This window comes from Cygnus olor, chromosome 1, assembly GCF_009769625.2.
Source record: "Cygnus olor isolate bCygOlo1 chromosome 1, bCygOlo1.pri.v2, whole genome shotgun sequence".
In the NCBI taxonomy this organism is placed as follows: Eukaryota; Metazoa; Chordata; class Aves; order Anseriformes; family Anatidae; genus Cygnus; species Cygnus olor.
In genome coordinates, this window is record NC_049169.1 from 98,367,216 (window position 1) to 98,390,865 (window position 23,650).

The 23,650-nt window shown below is 41.9% G+C and overlaps 1 protein-coding gene across 5 annotated transcripts in view; it reads right to left on the reverse strand.

Moving 5' to 3' along the window:
* GSK3B (glycogen synthase kinase 3 beta) overlaps positions 1-23,650 on the reverse strand; it is a 145,011-nt gene that overhangs the window by 78,921 nt on the left and 42,440 nt on the right. For 4 of the 5 annotated variants that reach the window (XM_040571805.1, XM_040571789.1, XM_040571782.1 and 1 more), the window contains one exon: positions 11,481-11,674. In XM_040571805.1, the coding sequence (XP_040427739.1) occupies positions 11,481-11,674 (194 nt within the window). Of the gene's footprint in view, positions 1-11,480; positions 11,675-14,009; positions 14,086-23,650 lie in introns of those variants that run through there. The other variant, XM_040571798.1, reaches the window with a different exon arrangement.

Sequence of the window (23,650 nt, forward strand, 5' to 3'; positions counted from 1 at the left end):
CAGCTTGCCCTAGTTTTCCTGCATTTCATACTACTTTCTTGTCCTACTAGAGCTGTTAGCCCTACGTGAAAGCAGATAACCTTTATGCCTGTTATGCACTGTTACAGATGCAGAGTCATTGCCTATGAGGAAATCAATCATATTATCTGCAAACCACGTCCTTTTCTGCCCTTTCCCAAGTTATGTTGACTTTTCAGAAAAAAAGAAAAAAGCATGCATTGTACCAAGTCCTTGACTATTTGCTCAGGCTCTTCAAACGCTCGCTCCAATCACCTACTGTGGTTTCTAGCACTCTGGGGAAAGAGCATTTTTATTTCCTATGCTCTCATCCTGTTGCTTTTTGCAGGTACCTAAATGACAAGTGAGGAGTGTTAATAACCCTAGTGTAATCAAGGAAGCCCCAGGTCTCACAGAAATGTAATTCTAGTACAGTTTACTGTGATGTTGCACTAACAGAAGAATCTAACCTAAAAATAATAAAGCACACACACACACACACACATATATATATAAAGTTTGTAGGTTAAAAATATATAATGTCATTGCCTTAACTACAAATTATCAGCTCTTACCACCTTATAATTTTATAACTCAGAATTGCTCACTATTTAAAAAGTATGTCCAACAGAGCACCGCAAAGGAAAACAGTAAGTATTTGTCCTTAGGAATTCTTCAGAAATTGGTGCTCACCCCAGATTCCCTGCTCTACATCCTGTTGCTCCCAGTCAGACTCGATCTGAAATATGCTCACACAGTTGCTCAAGGTCAGAAAGGAAAAACAAGTACATCTATGTACAACATTGAACTCAATCTTCCTACCATTACCTAGCCCATGCACTAGGTTTTGGAGCAGCAAACTTTACTGTGCCAGTTTCCACATTTGCACGCTTGGTTCTTACTAACTGCCCTTCTAAAAGAAGTCAGCAACACATCTTTTTAAAGCTTCCTCTATTACTCACCAGAAACACCAAACTTCCCCACTAAGGTGCCTTACTGGGTTCACACAAGCAACATGAATGTCCACTATGAATTTCTACTTTAAAAAAAAATACGGTTGGGATAGGAGGAGAGGGAAGAAAAAAATTCCTCTGTACACTTGCAATGGGAGCAACACGACTGGCAAACAGCGTGGCTTGGGGCTCAGGAAGCAGCCTGCCCCACCAAAGCCTCCAGATACATAGCTAAGTTGCACTGTCCCATTTCAGGGACTAAGTAGCCTGCAACAAATGATTTCATTTACAATCAATCAACATGCTTGCACTGCTACAGCCATCTAGTATAAATGAGATGCCTGTTTTCAAGTCCAAAAAACTTGGTACAACCTTTATGACTCATTTTTCTGGTGACATTACACTCAAATGAATGCACAAGGGCCAGCGAGCTCAGTCTGATAAACAGATCCTCAGACGTATCTTCAAATGAGTAACACAGAAGCAGATGGATCCTAAAAAGACATTAAGTCAGATATTCTGTCCTCCTTCTCATTTGGCAAAATTTAGAGGGGAAAAAAAAGGGAAGGGAAGTACAATCTAGCTCTCTGACATCAGAGTGCCTCTCGAATTAAAAAAATCAAAATTAGATCCAGCTGTTCTTTTACATATGCATTGTTATGCTTCAATGACTCAGACAGGCTGTTTGTATTTTGACTGTTTAGCTGAGTACTCAGCACTCTAATCACCAGGCCTGGGCTTTCAAAGGAACATCACAAACCAAGAGGTGGAATGAACACCTTTGTTGGGTCTATAACAATTAGGTTGGGCTTCAAATTTTAGAAGAACTATGGAATATAGATGTATATAGTCCAGGTATTTGCATCATGACACATGTAGGAGCCTTGATTACTCACCCCAGTTCACTCTTCCAGGCACCACAAACAAAAACCCACCCTGAAGAAAGGAGACTGCATTCTACTTAGTTAAGAGTTTGTAACATGTATTTAAAAATATGATACACCACAGCTTGAATCTCACTCAAAAGAAGCAGAACTGGATTTTGAGTGGGTATCTTCCTTTCACCTGCCCAAAAAACAGTAGAATTCATGATGAGCTCTTTACTGGCATCGCTCCTTATATTTTAAAACAAGTATCAATGCAACACAAAAGCATCAATAAATAGGATTTTCCTTAGTGGAGTAAGTTTCTCATTATCTTTCCATGAGTACTTCTTATTTTGGGTTATTACATGACCCTATCTTACAAAGTCCTTCAAATAAAATTCAGATCCAGCTTAACCTGCTGCAGTAGATCACACAGAAGTCAAGGCCGTCCAACAAAACCTCATTGTCTTCACCATCCTTAAATTTAGCCTTGGACTTGCCAAACTTCACTGCATAATGCAGACAGAAAACATGCGGGAATGACCTCAGGAGGACACAAAACCAAGACGAGGTTTTCTCAAAAAAGCGCTACGCAAAATAGCAGAAAAGTGATTCCTTGTATCACGCAGCCTAAAAATAAGTCTATTTGTCACTCACATCTCATCTTCTCAGTTGTACCCAGGAACAGGAAGCATCCAAGTCACAGGAAAAACTGGCAGTGTTTCTAATTCCAGAATATGCCCTACAGAGTCTGAAGCGCCTCTGTCTCCGCGTTACAGAGGCCTGACAAAACATTTTAAATAGCTTCCTTTCATTATTTTCTCATGTCTTGGTGCTAACTTTTCAGAGCAGCAGTGGGCACTGCCTATTGCCTTTAGTAGCAAAGGAAACGCTCACCAGTTAGTTACATGGCTCCTAAAGCTTTGAAAGCTTCCTAGGAGGAGCACATCGGTTTGCTCTAAAATGTCAGATCTATGCAAGAAAACAAAGTGGCAATCAAAAATTATTCTGATTTCCATGTTTCCTGAAACCCTCCTCATTTTGTTTGCTTTATTTGAGTTATCCCTCTTCGAGGAGGGACCTAGGGATAAAAGGCAGCTCATTTACAAGGTTTTAAATAAAGCTGAATGGACTGAGCTAGCAGACAGTGCTGGGCGGTGCAGCGCAGTGGCCTGGGAGCTCCATGCACAGAAGACCTGTCTCATCTCCTTACTTTAGGAAACCTCCACTGAGCAGCCCATGGGTCTCTTATGTCCTTCCTGTCTCTCACACTTCATCAGTTATCCCTTCTCCCCCATAAAGTGTACAGTTACCACAGTAGAATACTGGAAAAAATAGAAGTACTGAGTTCTAGTAGCCTAGTATTTTAAAGGTAAAAATCTGTGTTCACTAGCAAAAAAAGGGAGACAAATCATTTGACAACATACTCCAAATACACCTTAAGAAGGGCATATTGCACCAAATATAATTTAACCAAATAAGAATGAAAGTCAGCAAGTGAGAGCCACAGGTACGTAACACAGTTGGACGTGAAAAGCATTTAAGCTAAATCTTCTGCGACCAGGCAATCTCACGCTGTGTGACTTCTAAAAGAGAATACACAATGGTACAATACAAAGCCTTGAAGTAACTGCATGCACCGAACATCTAAGAGGTCTCAAAAGCACCATTTCGATCTCAACAAGGATCAGCTAATCCTCTATTTATATCCTACAAAATACTTTTCTTCTCAACTGGGAGACAGGTGTAGAAGGTTCCCACTGGGACACCATTTCCACCCCACGCCCGTTTCAATACCCGAGCTCTGCACAACAGCAGCGTTATCCAGCTCTCAGGAGCATTACGCATCCTACACTCCGCCTTGTTGTCTTAGCTAGAACGGCAAGATGGAAAAAAATTGCTTAGAATTTAGATGAAACCACAAGCAGCAGTGAATCACTGAACTTCAAAAGGAGAGATGCATAGTATTCATGGTGGTAGTCCTGAAAGGCTATCACAGATCTTTTCCATAAATACACAGAAGAGACATACGTATTTTACAACTGCTTTTGAACACCATTCCGGCACCCAAAAACCAGGGAATTTTAAAGTTCCCTTTCACCTTGGCTACCTATGAACACGTGCCCTGAACAAAGCTCCCTGCTGGCAGAAGGTGTGACTCAGAAGAACACACCTTCAGGAGTTACAAATAAGAATGAAAAACAGCTTATCCCTACTGCGTGCGGGGCTTTCTTTTTTCCATACCATTCCTTCTCAAGCACTTAAGCAGCATGGTTGGAAAGGACAAAAAAAAAAAAAAGTGTCTTGCAGAATGGAATTTAAAGTGACCAAGATCAGGCATTATGAAGCATCTTTAACTGCAGTCACATAGCTACGGTATGCTGTCAGTACGTGGCAGAGTTACAGCTATTTCTGAGCTTGAAACTACACGTTTCCATACCTTAATACGTTTGGAATTCTTTTAAACTTTAATCTCCGCTCTCGGTCTCATGATTTCAGTATAGCATCCTGACCATGGTATTTTTCGTCTTTTTTTAACCTCTCTGTCTCAAGGCAGTCTCCAGCTTAATTTAAGAATATATATATATATATACACGTGTGTGTGTATAATATATAATGTATTTTATATATATAGAATACACACACATATATATGTATACATGCATATATACACATACATATCATATTATACATACATTTAGAATATAATTTTATGGAATATATATTTCATTGAATATAAACACACACACATATTTCATGAACAACAGACGTATAAACCCACTTTGTTAGACATGAGAGACAATAAAAAAACCCACAATCATAACTACAGCAGCTACATAAAGTATCTGGACCATGAGGTAAAAGACTTTATAAAAAGCTAATATATCTTAATGACCTTTTTTCAGTCAGCATATACACAAAGGACAGATAGGTTTACATTTGATCTCAAGATACAGATTAGGTGTGGAAGAGAGGGTAGAAAGTTGACCTCAAATGGCTATCTTGTTTTAAATCATGTCTTTGGCCCCCGTCTAGGGTGCGACACGGGAAAAATTGTGGAAATAGAAAAGCTCAAAATCCAAAATAAATGCAGCATATGAACTGCAGAGTGTATCTACAGAGATGCTTCATGCTAACATCCAGAAAGTGGGGGGAAGAAAACAACCACCATCTAACCTTTGAGGATTGACTCCTCCCCTGTCAAAGAACACATTCTTATGGCGCGTATTTCTCTCCTTGTATGGGTTTCCACCTGAATACGCATTTCTACATGCACACACAACCACGTCTACAGATGAAGAACACTTCCCCCTCTTCCGCCAGGGAAACTGCAGCTGGCTGACGCTGCATTCCCAGAGCAGCAATTTTCAGTCCAACAGACCGGCCACAAAAGAAAACTGAAATCAGTGCCCTTCATACAAACTCCAGTTCATCTCCATGTGCCAAACTCAACACCTATCTTGCCTTAACACCTACTATGCATCCAATTCGTCAGGTTAGAAAACATCTGTAGAAACAGTCCTAACACAACTACAAATAATTTTATGATACAGACTTAAATACAACACCTACTGAAGGAGATGTTTCTGAGGCCTCTTAGGGCCACACGAATATCAGCTGGAACATCCCTGGCCGTACAAGGAGCAGTACACTGCTCACTTCAAAACTTGCCAAAGGCAGGGTACAAACTGATTTTTGCTTTTGCTAGCAACACTCGATGTTCGTGAAAATTGGAAAATGGAATGAAATACAAAGTCGTGAGCGAGAGTTTAGGTACCTATCCAGCCTCTTCAGTGCACTGTGAACAAGAAAGCAATGCAACCGCAATTACAGCCAAATAACAGAATCGGCTCAGATAAGCTAGCTTTCAAGAGACAGATCCAGCGCTGCTGTAAGAAATGCTATTATCTTTGTAAACATCTCTGCTAATCTGGCTAAAGTAAGCTGGACTACGGCTACAAATTTGGCCTCCATACAAGAGTTAAAGTACAGACTTGAAGAAACCCTCTGGAACTGAACACAGCCCTCCAGCTCTTCAGAACATGGAAAAATATCCTGAACACATGCCCAGGCATCTCTGATTCTGCAAATCATATCTGATGGCCCCAGTCTTTAAAAGGGACGGCAACCCTTCAGATGGAGATAGGAAGGGCTTGAGGGATAGTTTTGAAAAGGCTTCCAGTCAAGCTCAATTATCTTCCTTCTGCCAGTTTTACAGACGTTTGTAATATTAGTTAATGTCACAGGAAAATATTTTCAGCCTTCCTTCCCCCTTTGTGATATAAACAGAAGACATCACATTAAAGTAGTCAGAAGAGTGAACTGTTGTTCACAGTGCTCTTTCTAGCTACTTAACGAAATTAAGGCATCCATTTAAAAGTGCCACCTCCATAATGGTCTTATGAACAGTGATTCATTATCCCTCAGATCTTCAAAGTAGCTGAGATGTGCAAGTCCTCAAAGACTTAGAAGAAAGGCGTTTAAATGTTATTATTTTTCATCACCATGTCTTGCCTTGGTGACTTTTCATCACATGGATGCTTCCAACTTCAACTAGGAAGTCTTTGGAAATGAGATAGCGTAAATTAAAAATATATATTCTGTTGAGAGAAGGCCTTCATATTAATGTTTAAATATTCAGCAGTCTTTAGACGGAGATATGAGAGTGCTAGACTGGCTCACACACAAATTAACATAAAAAAAGTACCACCTTTAATTCTGTGGAAACCTAGGCACATGACAAGAGGTCACCGAGAAACATGATCACGAGGACACCAGAGCAGGTCTAAACACTATATTGTGTTTTACCCTAATTTGAGAGTTAAAGAACTGACTGAAGATGAAGACAGTGTCCATTCTACAACTTCTGTGATCACATCCCAGTTCCTAGAAAGGCATGAAGTACTTCACCCAAACGCCGTGTGCTTGAAAGGGTCGACAGCTCTGGCACATACAGACGAAGCAAGACAGAGTCCTACATGGTATCTCAAGTTTCAGCAGCAGAGATGGTTTCTCTTCAGCTATACATTCCATATTCTCATGGCAGAGCTACAGTACATAGGAGTAGGACTTGCTAAAGAAGATGGACTTGCTAAAATATTAAAAAGGGAAGATGATTCGTGCATCCTGTCTGAACCTGGCAAAGGGTGACCAAACCTGCACTGAAGAAAAAATGCTCTCTCCTCCTTTAAAACTTTCCAACTGGGTTTCCCAACAAGTATCAGGCAGCTGGCTGTCAAGCCCTTGTTCATCAGTCTGTGGACAGGACTGTCTGCAGCCCAGGCTTACAGACCATAGAAAAGACTTGTTTTAACTCGATCAGATCACTGTGCACAACCCTTGTCAAGAGAAATCAACTACATTAACAGTGACCTCAGTAGACTGAAGCCCTCAGAAAATGCAGCATATTTTCCAACATAATGCTGCTATCTGCTGTATATTAAACAGCCAAGGATAAGGGAGAGCCAAGAATGAGCCAGGGAGGGTAGCCAGGAGTGGAACCAATTAAACTTGATTTGAAGCTGGACTCACAGTGGTCTGTTAACCACTGGGATTCTGAGAGCAAAAGATACAAATCTCATTAGTCAACAGGTCCACATTTTTGTACATGCATGTCTACAGAATGACATCCTCAACCACAAGCAGAAACACAAAACCTATTAAAAACTGGATCAATGTTAGATTTTTTTAATGTTTTAAACAGAAAAGTCTCCTCAGAAGTTAACACAACTTAAGAACCTAAACTCTTAGTCATTTTTAAATGAGAATTCTTCCTCGTGGTTTTACATTTTTCATGTGAGATGCTACGATCAAAGTTGCTGTAATTAAGTTAACACAAACATTGGATACAGAGTACTTTGAAAAATGATCTTTTTATACTTAGCAGCTTGATAGATTTGAGGCCAGAACTGAAATAAAACTGTTTTTCTTTCAGAAGCATTTCAAACAGCTCACAGAAGTACACACACCCAGCAGAGAAAGAGAGAAACCAGAACCTCAACATATACTTATTTTTCCATCCTGCTGCTTTAGTGGGCTGCGAGACTCAGGTTAACATTGAAATTTTACATAATTAACAAAAAAAACAACGTGTAAATGGTCACAACATATATTATTCCCAAAGATAAACAGAAGAAAGAGCGCTGACCACTATTCAGTGGCTTTATCAACACAGGCCTTCATGTTTCAGGACTGACAGGGACCTAGTTTGATGTTCTCTCAAATAGCCAGGTCTTCCAGAGGTTGAGAAATTCAGTCAACTAAGCCAAAGGCAGATGCAGGTTGAGTGCTAGACCTAAGTAGTGACTTGAAAGGCTGCACTGCATGAGTGGTTCTTGTACTGAATGCGGCTTTCTCTTACTGCAGACTTGAGGTCCATGTCCATGAAATGTGAAGCCCAATCTAGATTGTCTGAAAAGGTGAAGAGAGTTCTTAATAATCCTGCATCATGTTGAGGGTGACAGCCTAGTACTAAAGCAGAAGCCTTAAACACTGGAATCCAGATATGCAGAGTTTAGGTACTTTTTCTCCATCAACAGGCAGACATTTCTAGCAGTTCATGCATCTATTCACAGAAATAACAAAAATCAGACTAAGAATTTCCTATCTGTGCTAACACCTGCTGCTTTATTATTGACTTTTGTAGAAGTAAGAGTCAGTCGTTGCTCTCTCATCTGAAGAATATTCCAAAGAATATACCAACAAAAGCAGTGTAAGAAAATTTATGCTACCAGCTTTTTTCTCCCGAGCATCACAATTAGACTATGTCAGTTAAGGGCCTGCAGAGAGGTGTGGATGAAAGCACTTGAAAAGATTACAAATAATTTAACTGCACCTATCTTTACCAATGTTTTGTATGAAGACCTATTCTTACATATCTACAGGACAGAGGCAGAAACACAGCACTCAGTCTATGAAAGAGAGGACACAGCCCTTCAGAAATTCGGCCATTTGAGACCATTTAGACCCAAAAGCTTGTTAACAACAACTGTCTCATGCCGTTCTTCAAGCAGAAATGTCCATTGCTTAGCCCTGTCAAACTGTTAACTTAAAATTAAATAAATAGATCTGATTTTCCATACTGACTACAGATAACCTCAACGGCCTTGCAAATGAGCGGCAGTCAGCATTTAGTCTTGTGAGCCACTCACTAAGTATGATGTAGTTGTCCAAAACGACTAAGTTTTCATGCTTAAGTAGACACCAGCTGAAGCACAAGCATACAGCTGAAAACCTCACTGATGATCTAAACTTCAGAAATTAATTTCTATACATTACTCTTTTCCTGATGCATCTCCAACACTGCGACTAGTGCAGAAGCGTCTCTAAAGCAGTTCCTTTCTTCCCTTTGAAGCTGAGGAAGTTGATTTAAAACTGGCAAACAAACAACTACGAACCCTTCCACTGCCTACAATAGGGTTTTCCTCATGGCTATCGAAGCAGCGGTGTCCATCAATGACAGTGAAGTAGATGCTTTCTTAAGGAACTCCAGTCACCAGAGCTGAGATCACAATGCAGGCTGCCATGCTGAGGCGGCAACATCCCAGCTGAGGTGCACACCACAACTGAGCTCTCTGACTGAAAGCAATGGTCTACTTCTAAGATGTGATCAAACCGTATGGGCACCAGGCATTCGCAGTTCCCTGGCAAAATATTTAGTCCAGCATTCACAACCTAGATCAGATGTTCCCAAAGAGTAGCATACTCTGAAGTAATTGTACGCTATTCTTGATATAAGATACATGTCTCCAGCTTCCAAATCCGTCCAGACAGAGGCTTTCATCCAACCTGCAGGAATGCACACCTTCAGCCAACAGAACATGCACTTCCAGATCAGAATGTAAAAAGAAAAGGGAGGACTACACTGATGAATGATGGGGAAAAACTAGGCAGCTGAAAGCAAAGGTACATGATGATGTACGGTTGGGCTAATATTCAAGACACGCCTTTTTTTCTTCCTAATCAATTCAAGAAACATTACACAATAGTAAGATAGCAAAATGCCACTGAATCAACTACTAAAAGAAAACCAAAGACATTTGTTTATAAATCTGTATTAGGCATTAAAAAAAAAGATATCACAAGTTATTGATAACTAGTGGGCAGAAACTAAAATGCTTGGCCAAATTATCTTTTTGATACTCTACCCAACCTCAAAGTCCAGAGATTAAAAAAGCTATAAAATCAAAGACTGTGGTCCAAAGCACTAGTTGACATCCACCAAGCATGACAGGGCAAGGGAAATGTTACTGGCCTTCTGTCTAAAACTATACAATGGGAGGAGATGAAATAACTTCTTATAGCATGACTAGGTTTAGAGCTTCTGTTATTCTTCTACCTCTTCCATTCTTATAAAATAATCTGCTCTTACACCATACTGCACGCTTCCCCAGTACTAATTGCCTCTAACATATAATACAAGCCGGAAATAAATCTGACAGATGTAAGAACAATGCAAGAACTTTACACACCTCTCTCAATTAGAAGTTAAACAATGCCACATGATTAGGTTAATTTAAAAATAGTTTTCCTCTTCCACACTTTAGCTGATGTATCTGTGATATGCTGATGCCTGTGGTGGTGACAGCATCAATTTCAAGACTCAAGGAAGAGGCATACACTAGTTAATTCAAAACACATCAAAAGAATGATTCTGCTACCCAAACAGGATACAAACTACAAACACAACCAGCAAAGCTAGCTGGGCATTAAATGTTACTGAAAAAAATGAGACAACTGTGAAGGAGACGGTAAAAATGTCATCCACTAGCCTTCAGAAGTATTTATAAAATTTTTGCTGCCGTATGCTTCTGTAGTCATGAAAGCTGTGTCCTCCAGACGCTAAAACCTGTGCCTTTGATTTCAGATAGTAAAACCAGTTACCTTTGCTATCATTCACTCTTGCACAAGTTTATCTGCTGGCTACTTAGATATAAGGGAAAGCAGTCAAGCACACCAAGCATCTAGCAGGGGAGGTAACAGTAGCAATGAGGCTGCTAATGGTCCTTAACTTTTATTTGGTTTAAGTATCACCCAGAGATGGACTTTTTGGAAAACTACTTATTGTTTAGAACAAAGATTCACTAGTCTGGAAACCTTCACAACAGATCACATTTATCAATCAGATAAAGGGAAGTAACTTTCCTTGAGTCCAAACTGCCCTCAGCTCGGTATTTGTTACCTTCTTGCTTGGTCTGCGGACTTCTTGGTTTACTCAAATACAGCCTTCTATTTTAGAGATGCAACAACCAAGAACAAAGCCCAAAGGCTTCCATTCCTTCCAGCAGCTTAATTACTAATGACTGGAGGAGAGTCTAAGCTAGAAAAAAGTAAGTATAAGACAAGCTTTTCCCTTGTTTCCCCAGTTCATTGTCTACAGAACATAGTCTGCAACCAGGGAACAACACCACAACATCAAATCAAGATTTTTAGCTTCCTGTTTTGCACTAATGCAAATAATAACAGCAATGACTCACTGAATTTCAAGTTAAACTATATTCCTTTATCATAAATCATCTGTTTAATCTTTAGTCTTGGAAATTTTTTTGTGTGTTTATGTGCTCCAATGAAAACAAATTAAAAAAAATCAAAAAGATTGTCATCAAAGAAATGGAAAACAAGATAAGATTCATGAAAAATATTCTGAAGTTATGCATATTCTTACCTTAAATCTTTTATCCTGCAGGACTTTCTTAATGGCCACAAGCTCTCCCGAATCACAAAGTTTGGCTTGATACACAACACCAAAAGATCCATTTCCAATCACCTTGGTGTCTGTGTAGCTAACTTCTTGTGGTCGGTCTGGACCTTGTCCAGGAGTTGCCACTACTGTAGTCACTTTGCTGCCATCTTTGTCTCCTGGGAAGCAAGAGATATGAAAATAATTAAAATACATTCATAAGAAAGGTCACCAATAAGAATGATACAGAAAAGGGTAAAGACTTAAATCAGCATGTATATTTCAATATCACAGAGGAAGAAAAAACTATGAAAATACATAGAAAACACTGAGCATGTTTGGGGCTTTTTGACACACAACTGCCAACAATTTCTCATTTAGATCATTGTTAACAGAAATACTCCCTTCCTGATGCAAACAGCTCAGCAATAAAATGTGCTGCATGACCAGAACAAGTACTTATTCCTACATCTGATTAACTTAAGTGGCATTACACGCAGCGTTCTTCGTATTACCAGAATCAAGCATTCCCCCGTATTTTCCCGTAACTGAAGAAACAAAACTGCCTGCACAGCCTGCAGAGCAGCAAACGGATATTTAGGCGCACACCCGGCAAGAAAAAAAAGTCAGCAGCACTGACAAAGTGTGCTACAAACCAACCCACGCGGAATGTTTCTGCTCGCATGAATGCAGAAGCAAAGGCTTTGCCGGGGCTGGGACAACCGAGGTAGAACATGGGCTGGCCTCATGTGGCAGGGTCCTGCTGCCAGGAGGCTCAGCGGCAGAGCCTCCTGCAGCCCCGCGCACAGAAAAGAAGCCCTCTTGTTCAAAGTCTGGTTTTGTTTGCCATAGGACCAAAGTTTTAGCCATTTTGCAAGCGCATGCTGGTATTTATTGTCCTTTGGCTCCGATAGCTCGGGTTGCAGCTCAAATAGGGCTGCAGAGAAAAGCCAGAAGGAACCTGCTGATCCACAGCAATCATTCACCAACTCCGCATAAACTGCGCTTGAGGTGCCCATCACATCTGCTTATCAAGAAAGCTTCCTTCCACGACTTCCTCAGGGACTGTCTTCCAGTCCTTCACTGCTCATGCCTCGAGAAAGAATTTTCTAATAGGTAACCTGGATCACCTTTACTGCAGTTTAAGCCATACCTCCCCTCCTGCCCTCTCTCACCCCACTCCACCCTCAAATACAGGAAGGGCTTTTGCAAAGCCAGTTACCCCCACGGAGATGCTATTTCTCTTTGGGGACCTGTCTTACCACCGTGGGCAGCCAAAAGTAGACACTCCAGGGGGAGCTTACCTGAGCTCTGCCCAGCAAGCTCGTACCTCCTTGTGTCCGACTTGCAACACACTTGTTTGTACACCCCGGCACAATGTTTGCAGCTTTTGCAACGCAAGAACCTGGCTGACTCATTGACCCGTTTGTGTGCTCAACTCCTCTCTGCGGAGCTGCCGCCTGCCCAATCCCCGTCCACTTTCCACTTACACACCTGGTTGCTCTTATCGACAACGAATACTCTGCACTTGCCCCAGCTGAACTGCAGCCAAGGTTTCCTAACAGTATTCTGCCAGCTTGTCACATCCTTCAAACACGGAGTGACCACCATGAGGAGATCCATTTCACGTTGCTACACGGAGCTTATCTAACAAACTGGGAAACCTGCAAGCCTGCTGAAAGACTTCATAGAAACCTGTTAAATATATCAGTCTGATTTTATCTTAAACCTCCAGTTAAGCTCTAATAACTGAACAACCGTGTTCGCCTTTCAGGAGATTGATTCCTAGCAGTCCATCATTTTCCAAGGCTGCCCATGAGAAAATCAGTTTGAAAATTTCCAAGTCAAGATGCACACATCTGCTGCTATGCCATCCCTGCAAGATGCAGAAAACTAAGTTGGGTTGACGTGATTTGCTCCTGAAAAATCCACATTAACTGTTACTCATCTCTTATGTTATCTTTCAGAGCCTTACAAACTGTTTGCTTTTATGCATTTAACCGCTCCATGAAACAAGTATACAAATTTAAAAATAAGTAAAGCACATTACTGCAAAGGGTGACAATTATGTGCCAAGCAATGCACAGCAGGTATATCTCTTCCCCCAGAAACATTCACAAGAAGGTGAGATGCAGATTTACACATCTGAAGAGAAAACAGAGAAACGACAAAAAAGCAAAAAAAAAAAAAAAAAAAAAAAAGGTGGGGAGGGGAGGAAGAGATGAACATCTGCTTAGAGAGGCGAATAAAGAGAACCAGAATAAAGCTGCATGGAAAATTCACCCTCCTCTCTGATATCTGTAAGAAATACATGGAATGAAGCCAGCAAGAGAAAGAACATTAAAATTCTTTTTTTTGGTAAACAAGTTGAAAGTGCAATTCTGATAGCAGCCCTGCATTTTATTTGCCTGACTTTCTATCATTAGCATTCTAACTCAGCACATATAAATAGGTGACATCTGCTTTCCTGCAGCAATCCTCGTCATCTAAAAGGTAACCTCCCTGCTTCCTCACCTATTTTTTCCAGCCTTGCTCGCAAGGCCAGAGTCTTGAGATTCCAGGTAATGAGGCTCATCCCCCACCCTCCCAAAAATCAGACTCCTGGAGTCTTAGAGGTAAAACCAAACTTGTCTCTGGCCAAGACCTGAAGTGCTCCGTCTCAGATCTGCTCGAAGGGCACTCTTCAGAGCTGGAAGCCACTTCAGGATCTCCTCAACCACAAGGGCAAGCCCTGCATCTGAGGCAATGCTGGGTGATTCTTTCCCACCTGGCACTGCTGCCGCCAGGCCAACATCTCCAGAGCTCTGGTGAGAAGTCAGTCAGCTTTACTACATTTCCTTTGAACACAAGGGAAAACAGCTCCTAACAAAACTTGTTGAAGACATTAATTGGCTAAACCAAGAACCACTTGGTTTCTTTACCAGCACATCACAGAGCATTAAGCCTCCCAGATGTTTCTCTCCATTTCCCACTTCCAACCAACATTTCTTGTCACCCCTTCCACCAAGAAACACCCTAAGGACTCCCAACAGAATAAACCCCCTGGAGTTTCAGTTGTATTCCATTAGAGAACGGTTGAAACTGAGCGGCCGTAGAGGGAAAATTCACCTTGCACTTTTGAGAGCTTTGATCTCGACCAGTGAACACCCAACTGGGTACTTTACAAAGCGTGCAAACAACATGTATTATTAGTATTAGTATCACAGCAGCATCCAGGGGCCCCAAGCTGGTTTTGCTGCTCGCTGGGCTACATACATGCCCACGCTGTTCAGAAGACCGTACCCGGTTCAGCACGGTTATCCCAGTTTTTAGTGTCTGGACAGCAAGAATTGACTTGCCAGCCAAACAGCATACAAATGTGTTCACTCGAACAGCTCTGGGAAATACGGTTTTAGCCCTAGCATGCCAAAAGCTACTGGAAGCATCCTCTTCCAGCAGTCTTTGCTAGCTGCAAACTGGGAATCCCAACAGCAAACACCAGGAGTCATTATACCACAGCAAGTCTTAATGAGAAGCTGAGAGTTTTCATCTCATCTGTTTTTACCTTCACCTGGCTTCAGACTGTCAGACCTGGTGGCCCCAGCAGATAGGTGGGCACCGTCCAACACACAACCCTCTCACCGCCTTTGCTTGCAGAAGGTCTACAGTAGAACTGCAACACAAACTTGAAAAACTAAGGAAGGAAGGAAGGACCAAACACCAAAATACTAAACAGCTCTTCAAGCTCACATGAGAACAGTCACTACTGTTTGTCCAAAAGAAGCTGACTTCTGGTGCTGATGGCACTAACAGAAGAGCAGATTCATGTGACCGTCCAACCACCATCTAAGAAAAGCACCTTTTTAACACCCAGGATGGAAGCACAAGTAAGAACAAACAGCTATCGCTAACACACTGGTATCTGCTCTTGATACATCCAAACCCTTAAACCACTTCCCCGTGCTGTTCTCATGCTTAACATGCGAACATCAGTATTCAGGGACGTTCTTGACAAAGAAGATAATCCAGAGGGCTGATGTGCAACTGAAAACAAAACCCAGACATTTTAATTCCCAAATGCTCTGATCTTTCCAGCTCACTTTCCATCTTCCAGCACATGATTTCTAAACAGGACAAACCACAAGAATTAGGTAAAGTTAGTGGTTTGAGAGCAGAGAATACTAATCAGTTTCTGGGAAGAAAAGAACATATTCCACTCACAAGACTACATTTTATTAAAGCACCAGAGCAAGCTCCGTTTTCCACTATCTTGGTAAAACTTTAGCATGGCTCAAGTCATCATTGTACCTAATGCCAATGCCACTTAACCTTTCAAGATGAGTATTAATTACATTTTGTGCACTCAAAAAAAGCTGAACATAGTTCCATGCTCTATTCACACAATTCACCAATTAAACCAAAATGAATTTGGATCAGTGTTGTTTTAATGAAACATTCATATTGTTTTGGAACAAGAGGCATGTTCTCAAAAAAAACAACAGGTCAGCAAATGTTTACCCAGGTGAGACAATGGATCCTACTCCTGGACAAGCGTTTCCTCGCATAAATATCCCACCAGCTGCAGATTCCTATCGCAAGCTCTAAGCTGACCCTTCTGCAAGCACACCGCACGTATACTTTTCGCTAGTGCCTAAATGTAGCTGTCAGTCAATAAAATTCACTCCAACCCGTAGAGACCATGAAAGACTTCCTTTGCTATTGATCACAACTCCCACCATACGTTCTAATGAATGGGCCTGGAGAACGTCCAAAATTACGTCTGCCCTACATCCCTTCAGCTGTTTAGCTTCTGACTGAGCAGTACAAATGCACATTAACTCACATATAGTCAGAGATCTAAGATTCTTTACTTCTTTCAACTACATATAAACCCCGTTCCTCCTCTTTCATACGTTTGGAAGGGCAGAAACAAAGAATAGGATGTTTACTTCTGCTTTCTTTGTATTTCGAATGCAACCTCAACCCTTTGTGCTGTCTACGAACTCCTCCATTTGTTCTTCCTTTTGACTTCACCTACCTCCTCTTCCTTCCCACCTCCAATTAATACACTGCTCCTTGCTAGCATGCACACAGGTCATCCCACTAGATGTTAACTAGGTTTTAGGCCTTACGTCCTAAAAGAAAGGCCTACAACAAGTTCTCTAGAGCATCTGAGGTCATGTAGCTCTGTCTCCACTTCGTTCAAATATCTTCATTGATCTGTTTTAATTCTCATTGCCACCTCCTATGAAGATATTGCTCAATATTAAGTCAATATTGATTACTTCTCCCTGAGTCTGAGGCTTCTCTGCGCTCTTCCACCTTTATTTGCTGAATGTTCAATACAGTCAACAAGTTACTTCCATGGAAACCCTACACGGCAGGATGTAGCTCCTGCCAAGTGAAACAGGTAACAACCAGCTACTGTCACAGCTACCTATGGAGAAATGAGTGACCAGAAGGTGATGGAAGTCTATCAGAACTGCACTGGTGTTTTTCACTCATCTATAACTGAGGTCACAGGATCTGAATAATCTATTAAATAAATGCCTTAACAGAAAGCACAGGAGAAGTTATCTGCCAGGATGTGATGCAGCCCATCAGATTAAACTACAGAACAAAACACCTGGCTTCCAAAATACCTGTTAATGACATCTAAAAGAAGAAAGAGGTCTGGAAGTCCTCAGCTGCTTCATGTGTAAGCAACACATGCTTGAGGTAACATGCTGTCAGCAGCAGAAAGCACAGCTCTAGATGACAGTTTTCTAATTATTCCCCTGCACACAGTAAGGGAAATTTTGGGGAACTTCATTAACAAAGAGCAGCTGATCAAGTTGGCAGTTGTGTGTCATGATTACACTGTTCGTACATAAATAGGTAAATTTGAATGAGTAACATGGATTCCTCATGTAATTTTCTGAAAGATTAATTTCACTAAAAGTTAATCATTAAGAGCCAGGGGGAACAAGGGACAAAATCCAAAAATTTATGAACTGGTTTACTAGGCAGTTTCCCTTTTTCACCAGTGAACTGAACGAACATTACCTACTGGGAGATAACAGAAGACAAATAAAATTACAAGGACAGAATTAGAAAGACTCAGGGAATCAAAGCAAGGAACCTAAAATACATTTAAAAAAAAAAATTACCCCAAACAAAAGGAAACCTTTGCATTTCAAAAATAGCTCAGGCCAAACCCTGAACAAAAACCCACGTGTCAATCACCACCCAGAGAAGGCAGAAGCATTCAGTAAATGCGCATACTGGTTTTGGCACAGGAAATGTCATCTGACTTCTTGACTGAAACTGAATACCGTCATAAAAGAGCCATCATCAGACGTTACTTAAGATCAGAAGAATCTCACGATTTGTATCCAAGGATTTTAGAAGAGCTAGCTCAGAAGCGGTGTTGATTTTTGAAAGCGATCAGAACACCGGGATGATTTCAAAGGCAAATATAAAAAAAATACCCAGGTAATTATGATCCTATAAATTTGATGACAATTCCAAAGTACCACATTAGCTCATTTGATAATTAACACAGAAGCGGTAACATGGTTTATGGAGATTAGATTGTTGGGTTCCGTATTTTCAAAGAGATTACAGGCTCATTTGGAAGAGAGCAAAAAGAGCACTGATGAAAAAGCACTTCTGTAGGGTTTCTGACTTACCACCTCCTACATGAACAAAGAAACGAGTATAAGCAAAGAAGCACAATTATTAATCAAGTTACAATAAACTAGGCCATAAGTTTCAACATAACTATGATCTAAGAAGAGCAAGTCGGAGGCCCCACGGGCGCTAATTTTTGGCCTTCTACTTGCTACTCCTATCAACAGCCTGAAAGAGCAGCAACAAAGTTCTCAGACAGAAGCCTTAGATCTGTGCACAGAGGAAATCAATGAAAAAAGCAGCTGCCCTCCCTCCGTCAGCAGGCACAGAAGGGATCTAGGAACCGAGGCGATAGGCCATGTAGCCAAACCCAAGGAGTGCAGTCATCTGTGCTGGCTTGAAAGGCACCCTGGCAAGAAGCGCGAGGAACAAACAATTGCCTAAGTGCAGCGTTGCTACTGAGAACTGAAGCAATCCTTAAGATGTCCAAGCAGGGGAATATCAGCCAGGAAAAAAACAAACAAAAAGTTCTCTCCCCTATTTGGCATCAATGCAGCAGTCAGTGTGCTCTCTTCTGGTATCTAAAATTCAGAAGTGATCACTCAAAACACTAGAGGTTCAGAAAGAAGCTGCAAACATTTTCAGAAGAGGTCAGAAAGATGCATTACTTGGAGCGAGACTTTAAGAGCTCAGTCAATTTAAGTCTAAGAGAGAAAGATGAATGAAGGTTTATCCCTAAAAGCTACCCACTTCAGGAACAGAAATTTCAGCGAGGGCTCTGGTCTGTAGGTGGGGAAGATATCACACATAATGACTAGAAATAGAAATTACAAGAATTTGGGACAGAACTGGGAAGGGAAGAAAGAAGTCAAGTAATAAGGAAATCACTTGTTCTAAAAATTCTGAAAGTTATGGTGATTTTTGTGATTTTGGTGTTTTATTTTAGATTGGAATCTTTTCTAAAGCTTACCAGATAGCTGAGCCACAACTAGTTGGCTTGAAGTAGGAGAGGCTGCAGAGGATGAACATGATGATCTCTCTAGGTCTGAAAAATGTCAGAAAGGTTCAACACTTACATAAACCAGATTTTCCTACATTGCCCAAAGGCAACAGTGGCATCACTCGATACTGAATATGCTGCTTTCCACAACAGGCAAAATCTGCTTTCAGTTTAAAGAAAAACATAGTTAAGTGACAAGTGACGAAAGGTGAAACAAGTCGTTCTTTTACTTTATTGTCATTGGCCAAATGACAGCTACGATTAATTATGTGTCATTTCACTTCTGTTCAATACAGAGACAAATAATCAGGATCAATTTCAGCATCAACTGACAAGATACTCAAAGGTCACTAAGGTTTTTAAAACACTCCATCCTGAATTCAAAGTCGCCTTTGCTTTTATCAGGAGACACAGGAGTGAAGGAAAAAAAAAATCAGTCCACTTGCACCTAATGTTAAGTAAAGCCTTTTAGATGTCAATTAATCTCAAAACCTTCCAGGAGGCAAAAGCTGTAATGCAGTGCAAAAGAACTGTTGGTCCATCTGTATTTTGCTCAACAGCTTCTAGAATGACCTTGCAAATTCAAAATACCAAGTGCTAAATTTCTGCAGGAAACAGCTAGAAAACGGAGGAAAAAGTGGATACTCAGTAGAAGTCACTGCCTCTGTAAAACAAACTATGCCATTGCTAAAAGGTAAGTGGTTACGGCTCAGAAAGGCAAAGTGACTTTATTATAAAAAAATGAACAAGTGTATAACAACTGATCTTTGTGTTTCGTGCCTTTTTGAGGTCAGTAGGTCACAATGAACGGAAAGAAATTGAATATACTTCCAGGAAATGGGGATAGATAATGATGTGCCTGATATATCTGCATTTGGTGTAATAAACATATATAAAGCTCCATTGAGATGCAGGGACAGTTTTTCTGCTATTATTTACCCGTTGATAAAACCCTAAAATTTAACTAAGGGAACAGCATCCAGATTTACTGCATCTCAGTTCAATCATTCCAAATGCCACAGGACTTTTAAGTCTCCCTTTAGAGGGAGTCGCATAGTGTTATAGAGGGGCCATTCAATTTACTGTCTTTGAAAGCTTAATGCTGAAGATGGTAAACAAGCCTTTAAAAAATAACATGATACTCAGCAGCTCCAGGAACATTCACATGATAGACTTGTTAAACATCTACAACAAGGTCATGTCAAGCTCTAAAGGCATTTACTTTCTACCATCTTTTAGGTCTTATCCAAGGCCAACAGAGCACAACGCTCGCCGTGCAGATGTACTAGTCATCCCCAGCATAAACTTGATCCAGAACAATGTCTGAGAAAATAAAAATCACAAGAGAAAAAGGATGGGAAGAGCCCTGTTTGCGCTAGCTCAGACGCTTATCACTTTGGCCATTGGACAACATCTGGATCCAACCGTGGTAGGTGGGCTTACAGCAGCCAGCTGCTCAAGTCGGCCACCACCAAGTCCCAGCAGGTTGCCGTCCCACGTCTTGTAAACCAAGTAGTCGAACTCAAAAGGGATGTTTGCTTGCAGCGCTGAAGAGATAAAACATCGTACTAAACCCTTCCTTCCTACCACTGTGTGAGCTGGTGCCCACACCTCTCCGAGGCACACTGAGATGTGCCTGTGCCAACCATCTCTGAGCACTCCTCCTGCCATGGGAAACGCGCCGCCACCTACATGTCTAAGCAAAAGAGCTTTGTCGAGGTACAATTAACACCGAGGTGGTGGTGGTGGGGGGAACCAAACCCAGTATCTCAGGGAGCAGCACTAAGAGAAAAATTTTGTTCCATGACTAAACAAAACATTCACCTGAATGCTCGTACTTAAATTTCTGCTTTGGAAAAAATATAGAAAACATACAATTAAGGTAATCCAAACACTGGCTGCTGGTGGCGTTTCATAAGCAGTCTCGTAGTCGTTAAGAGCTATTTTTAGGAGGCACTCTCTCCGCTCTCTTCTCTCCCCACCCAGCTCACACACGCACACACAGACAAGCCCACTCCACAGAAGTTACTTAGCTCCATAAATCAACTTGAGACGTAGATAAGGTGATTCCACCGATTACGCAGTGAGTGCTGAAGAGATCATAGCAGCATTTGTTTTAATAATCTCGGGGCAGGTCATTCCTTCCCCAAAGAGCTTAGAGATTACACACACAACTGGAGACATGAGGACAGAGACGGGGAGTATGTGGAAAGAGCACGACGGCACTGTTACCAGGAGATCATGGCCTCACTCTACCCTGTTGCTGCATAGCTAGCTGAGAAATTCAGACTAAGCTCAAGAAGCACACAGGACTAGGATTTCTTATCTGACGTTTCCTTTAGTTGTTCTTCCCTCTTACATCATCAGGGAACATGATTTAGCAAACACTACTAGCCGAAGACGACTAGAGCAGTTCAGCTGACACGTAATAACTTATAACACCCCTGTAACCGAGCCCTGACAGGGCACCGGAGAACCCCAAGTTACAAACGGATCGTATTTACCCACTTGCTCGTGCCATTCAACTGTTGACCCTCAACAAGTCTATTAGCAGCGTCCAGCGTGGCTGACACGGTAAATCCGTCACGGGGCGCCCACTCACGCTCACTTTCAGAGCATTGGCAGAGGCTCTGAACCTCCCCACTCTTCCCTGAAAGACTTAGCAAATGATAAATAACACACATCTTCTGGGAATTCCTGAAAGACCTACCACCTTCCCCTCTACATACCTGGTATGAACTATGAACCTTTGGCAAAAATAGCTCCCTGTAAGCTGCTTAAGTAGGAGGCTCGCTTCTTGCCGCAGGCTCTTCTAGATATATTTTAACTGCATTTGTTGTAAGCATTTGATTCTGATTAAATGCAGGTATGTCACCTAGCCAAATACATCTGTGATCCCTGAGAACAGGCATCATCATCATTTGTTTGTTTTCCCCTTTTCATTACCCCTCAGCATCCATTAAAAGGTTTCTAATGCACAAGACTGTGCCGCTAAGCAAAAAACCCAGCAGAGCTGTCTGCAGTAGCTGCGAGTTACCAGGACCCTCTCTACTACACACTTACATGAATTAAAAACATCTTAACATGTCTTAGAGGCAGTCCCCGTTCCTCTGCTGGGGGTTTACATAAGAAATCTTTCAATTATGTTTGTTACAGCAGTGCTTACGTACCAGCCGTGAATCGGACCCCACCGTGCTGGGCACAGCAGCGGCAATAAGACAGCTCCTGCCCCAGCGTGCCTGCAGCCTGGCCGACAGAGCAGACAGACAGACGGACGGACCTAGGCTGAGATGGTAGATGTCACAGAGGAAATGATATAATGGCCAATTGTCACAGGCCACAGTTATTTGAGAAGGAAGGAAGGAAGAAAAGACCTAAAATGAGATAGGCTAAAAAAGGAAGAAAAAAAGTGAAGGTAAAGAGCAGCCAAAAAAAAAAAACAAAAACAAAAGAAAAACCCAAAAGCCAAGAACATTAGAACCGCATTAACAAGAGACAAGTGGAAGGAAGCAGAAGCAGGAACAGAGACCCAAGGAGAGAAAAGAAATGGGAGCAGGAGTGCCGTAAGGACACCAGGCAGAGCCCCCGGAGCAAGGGAGCTCCCCATAGCGCTGGCTGCTGCTGCTGCCACAGGCAGCCTGGGCACCAGGGCCCTCAGGTGCTCCCTGCAGCCCTGCCAGGCCAGGGGCTGTGGAGGAAGGAGCGGGGCAGGCAGAGGAGGGAGCCCGGGCAGGTGGAAGAAGGAGCAGGGCAGAACGCAGGCAGTTCTGCTGCTGCTCGAGTCTCCGCAGCAGCGTCCCTTTTATTGCGCAGCTGCGGTTGTCTGCCACAGCATCCGATCCTCGTCACAAGCCTGCACCAACAAACCTCAATTTATTTTTTTTTACATCTTTAAGACAGCTATTTCTTTCTTTATCAAAGAACATCGGCAGCCTTGAAAACCCAGGTGCAATGAAAAGCAGTATCAGCTTGAGCCTGCAGACCCTTCGCAGGAAGGCGAAGCACCGAGCTCTTCCCCCAGCCAGCCCCAGCTTTTTCATTTTGCAAAACCTTTCTTTTTCCAAGTACCCCACAATTTGGTTTCTGCCCAGCTAGGACTTGGGATGTTTTCTTTCTCTCCAACGTTACCCAAACCAGGAGGGCAATACAGTCCTGTAAAGCCAGGAAACAGTACCGCAGAAGCAGAGAGACCAACCTATAGAGTGAATCAGACTCGGGGTGAAATCACAGTGAGAAACAGATTGTCTGGAAAACGATACAGCAGCCAAAATCCAAACAGAAAGACAGATGAAGCCAGTTATGAAAGGCATTCATTTGATACCTTTTAACTCTGGAGGAGGAGTAAGAAAACGGCCAGCTGTTCGGAACTGACATCCATCGTGGGTGGCAAGTGCAGTGGAAAAAGAGTGAAAAAGCGAAGCGAACAAGGAGCTAATCTGAATTCCCCGTGCCGAACTGTGACCCGCAGCTGAACGCCACCCCAAGAGTTAAAGGGACGCTGACATTACAGTCATTTCTGCAGGGAGCGACATCAAGCCACGCAGCGCTGCACGGCTCCTGCTGC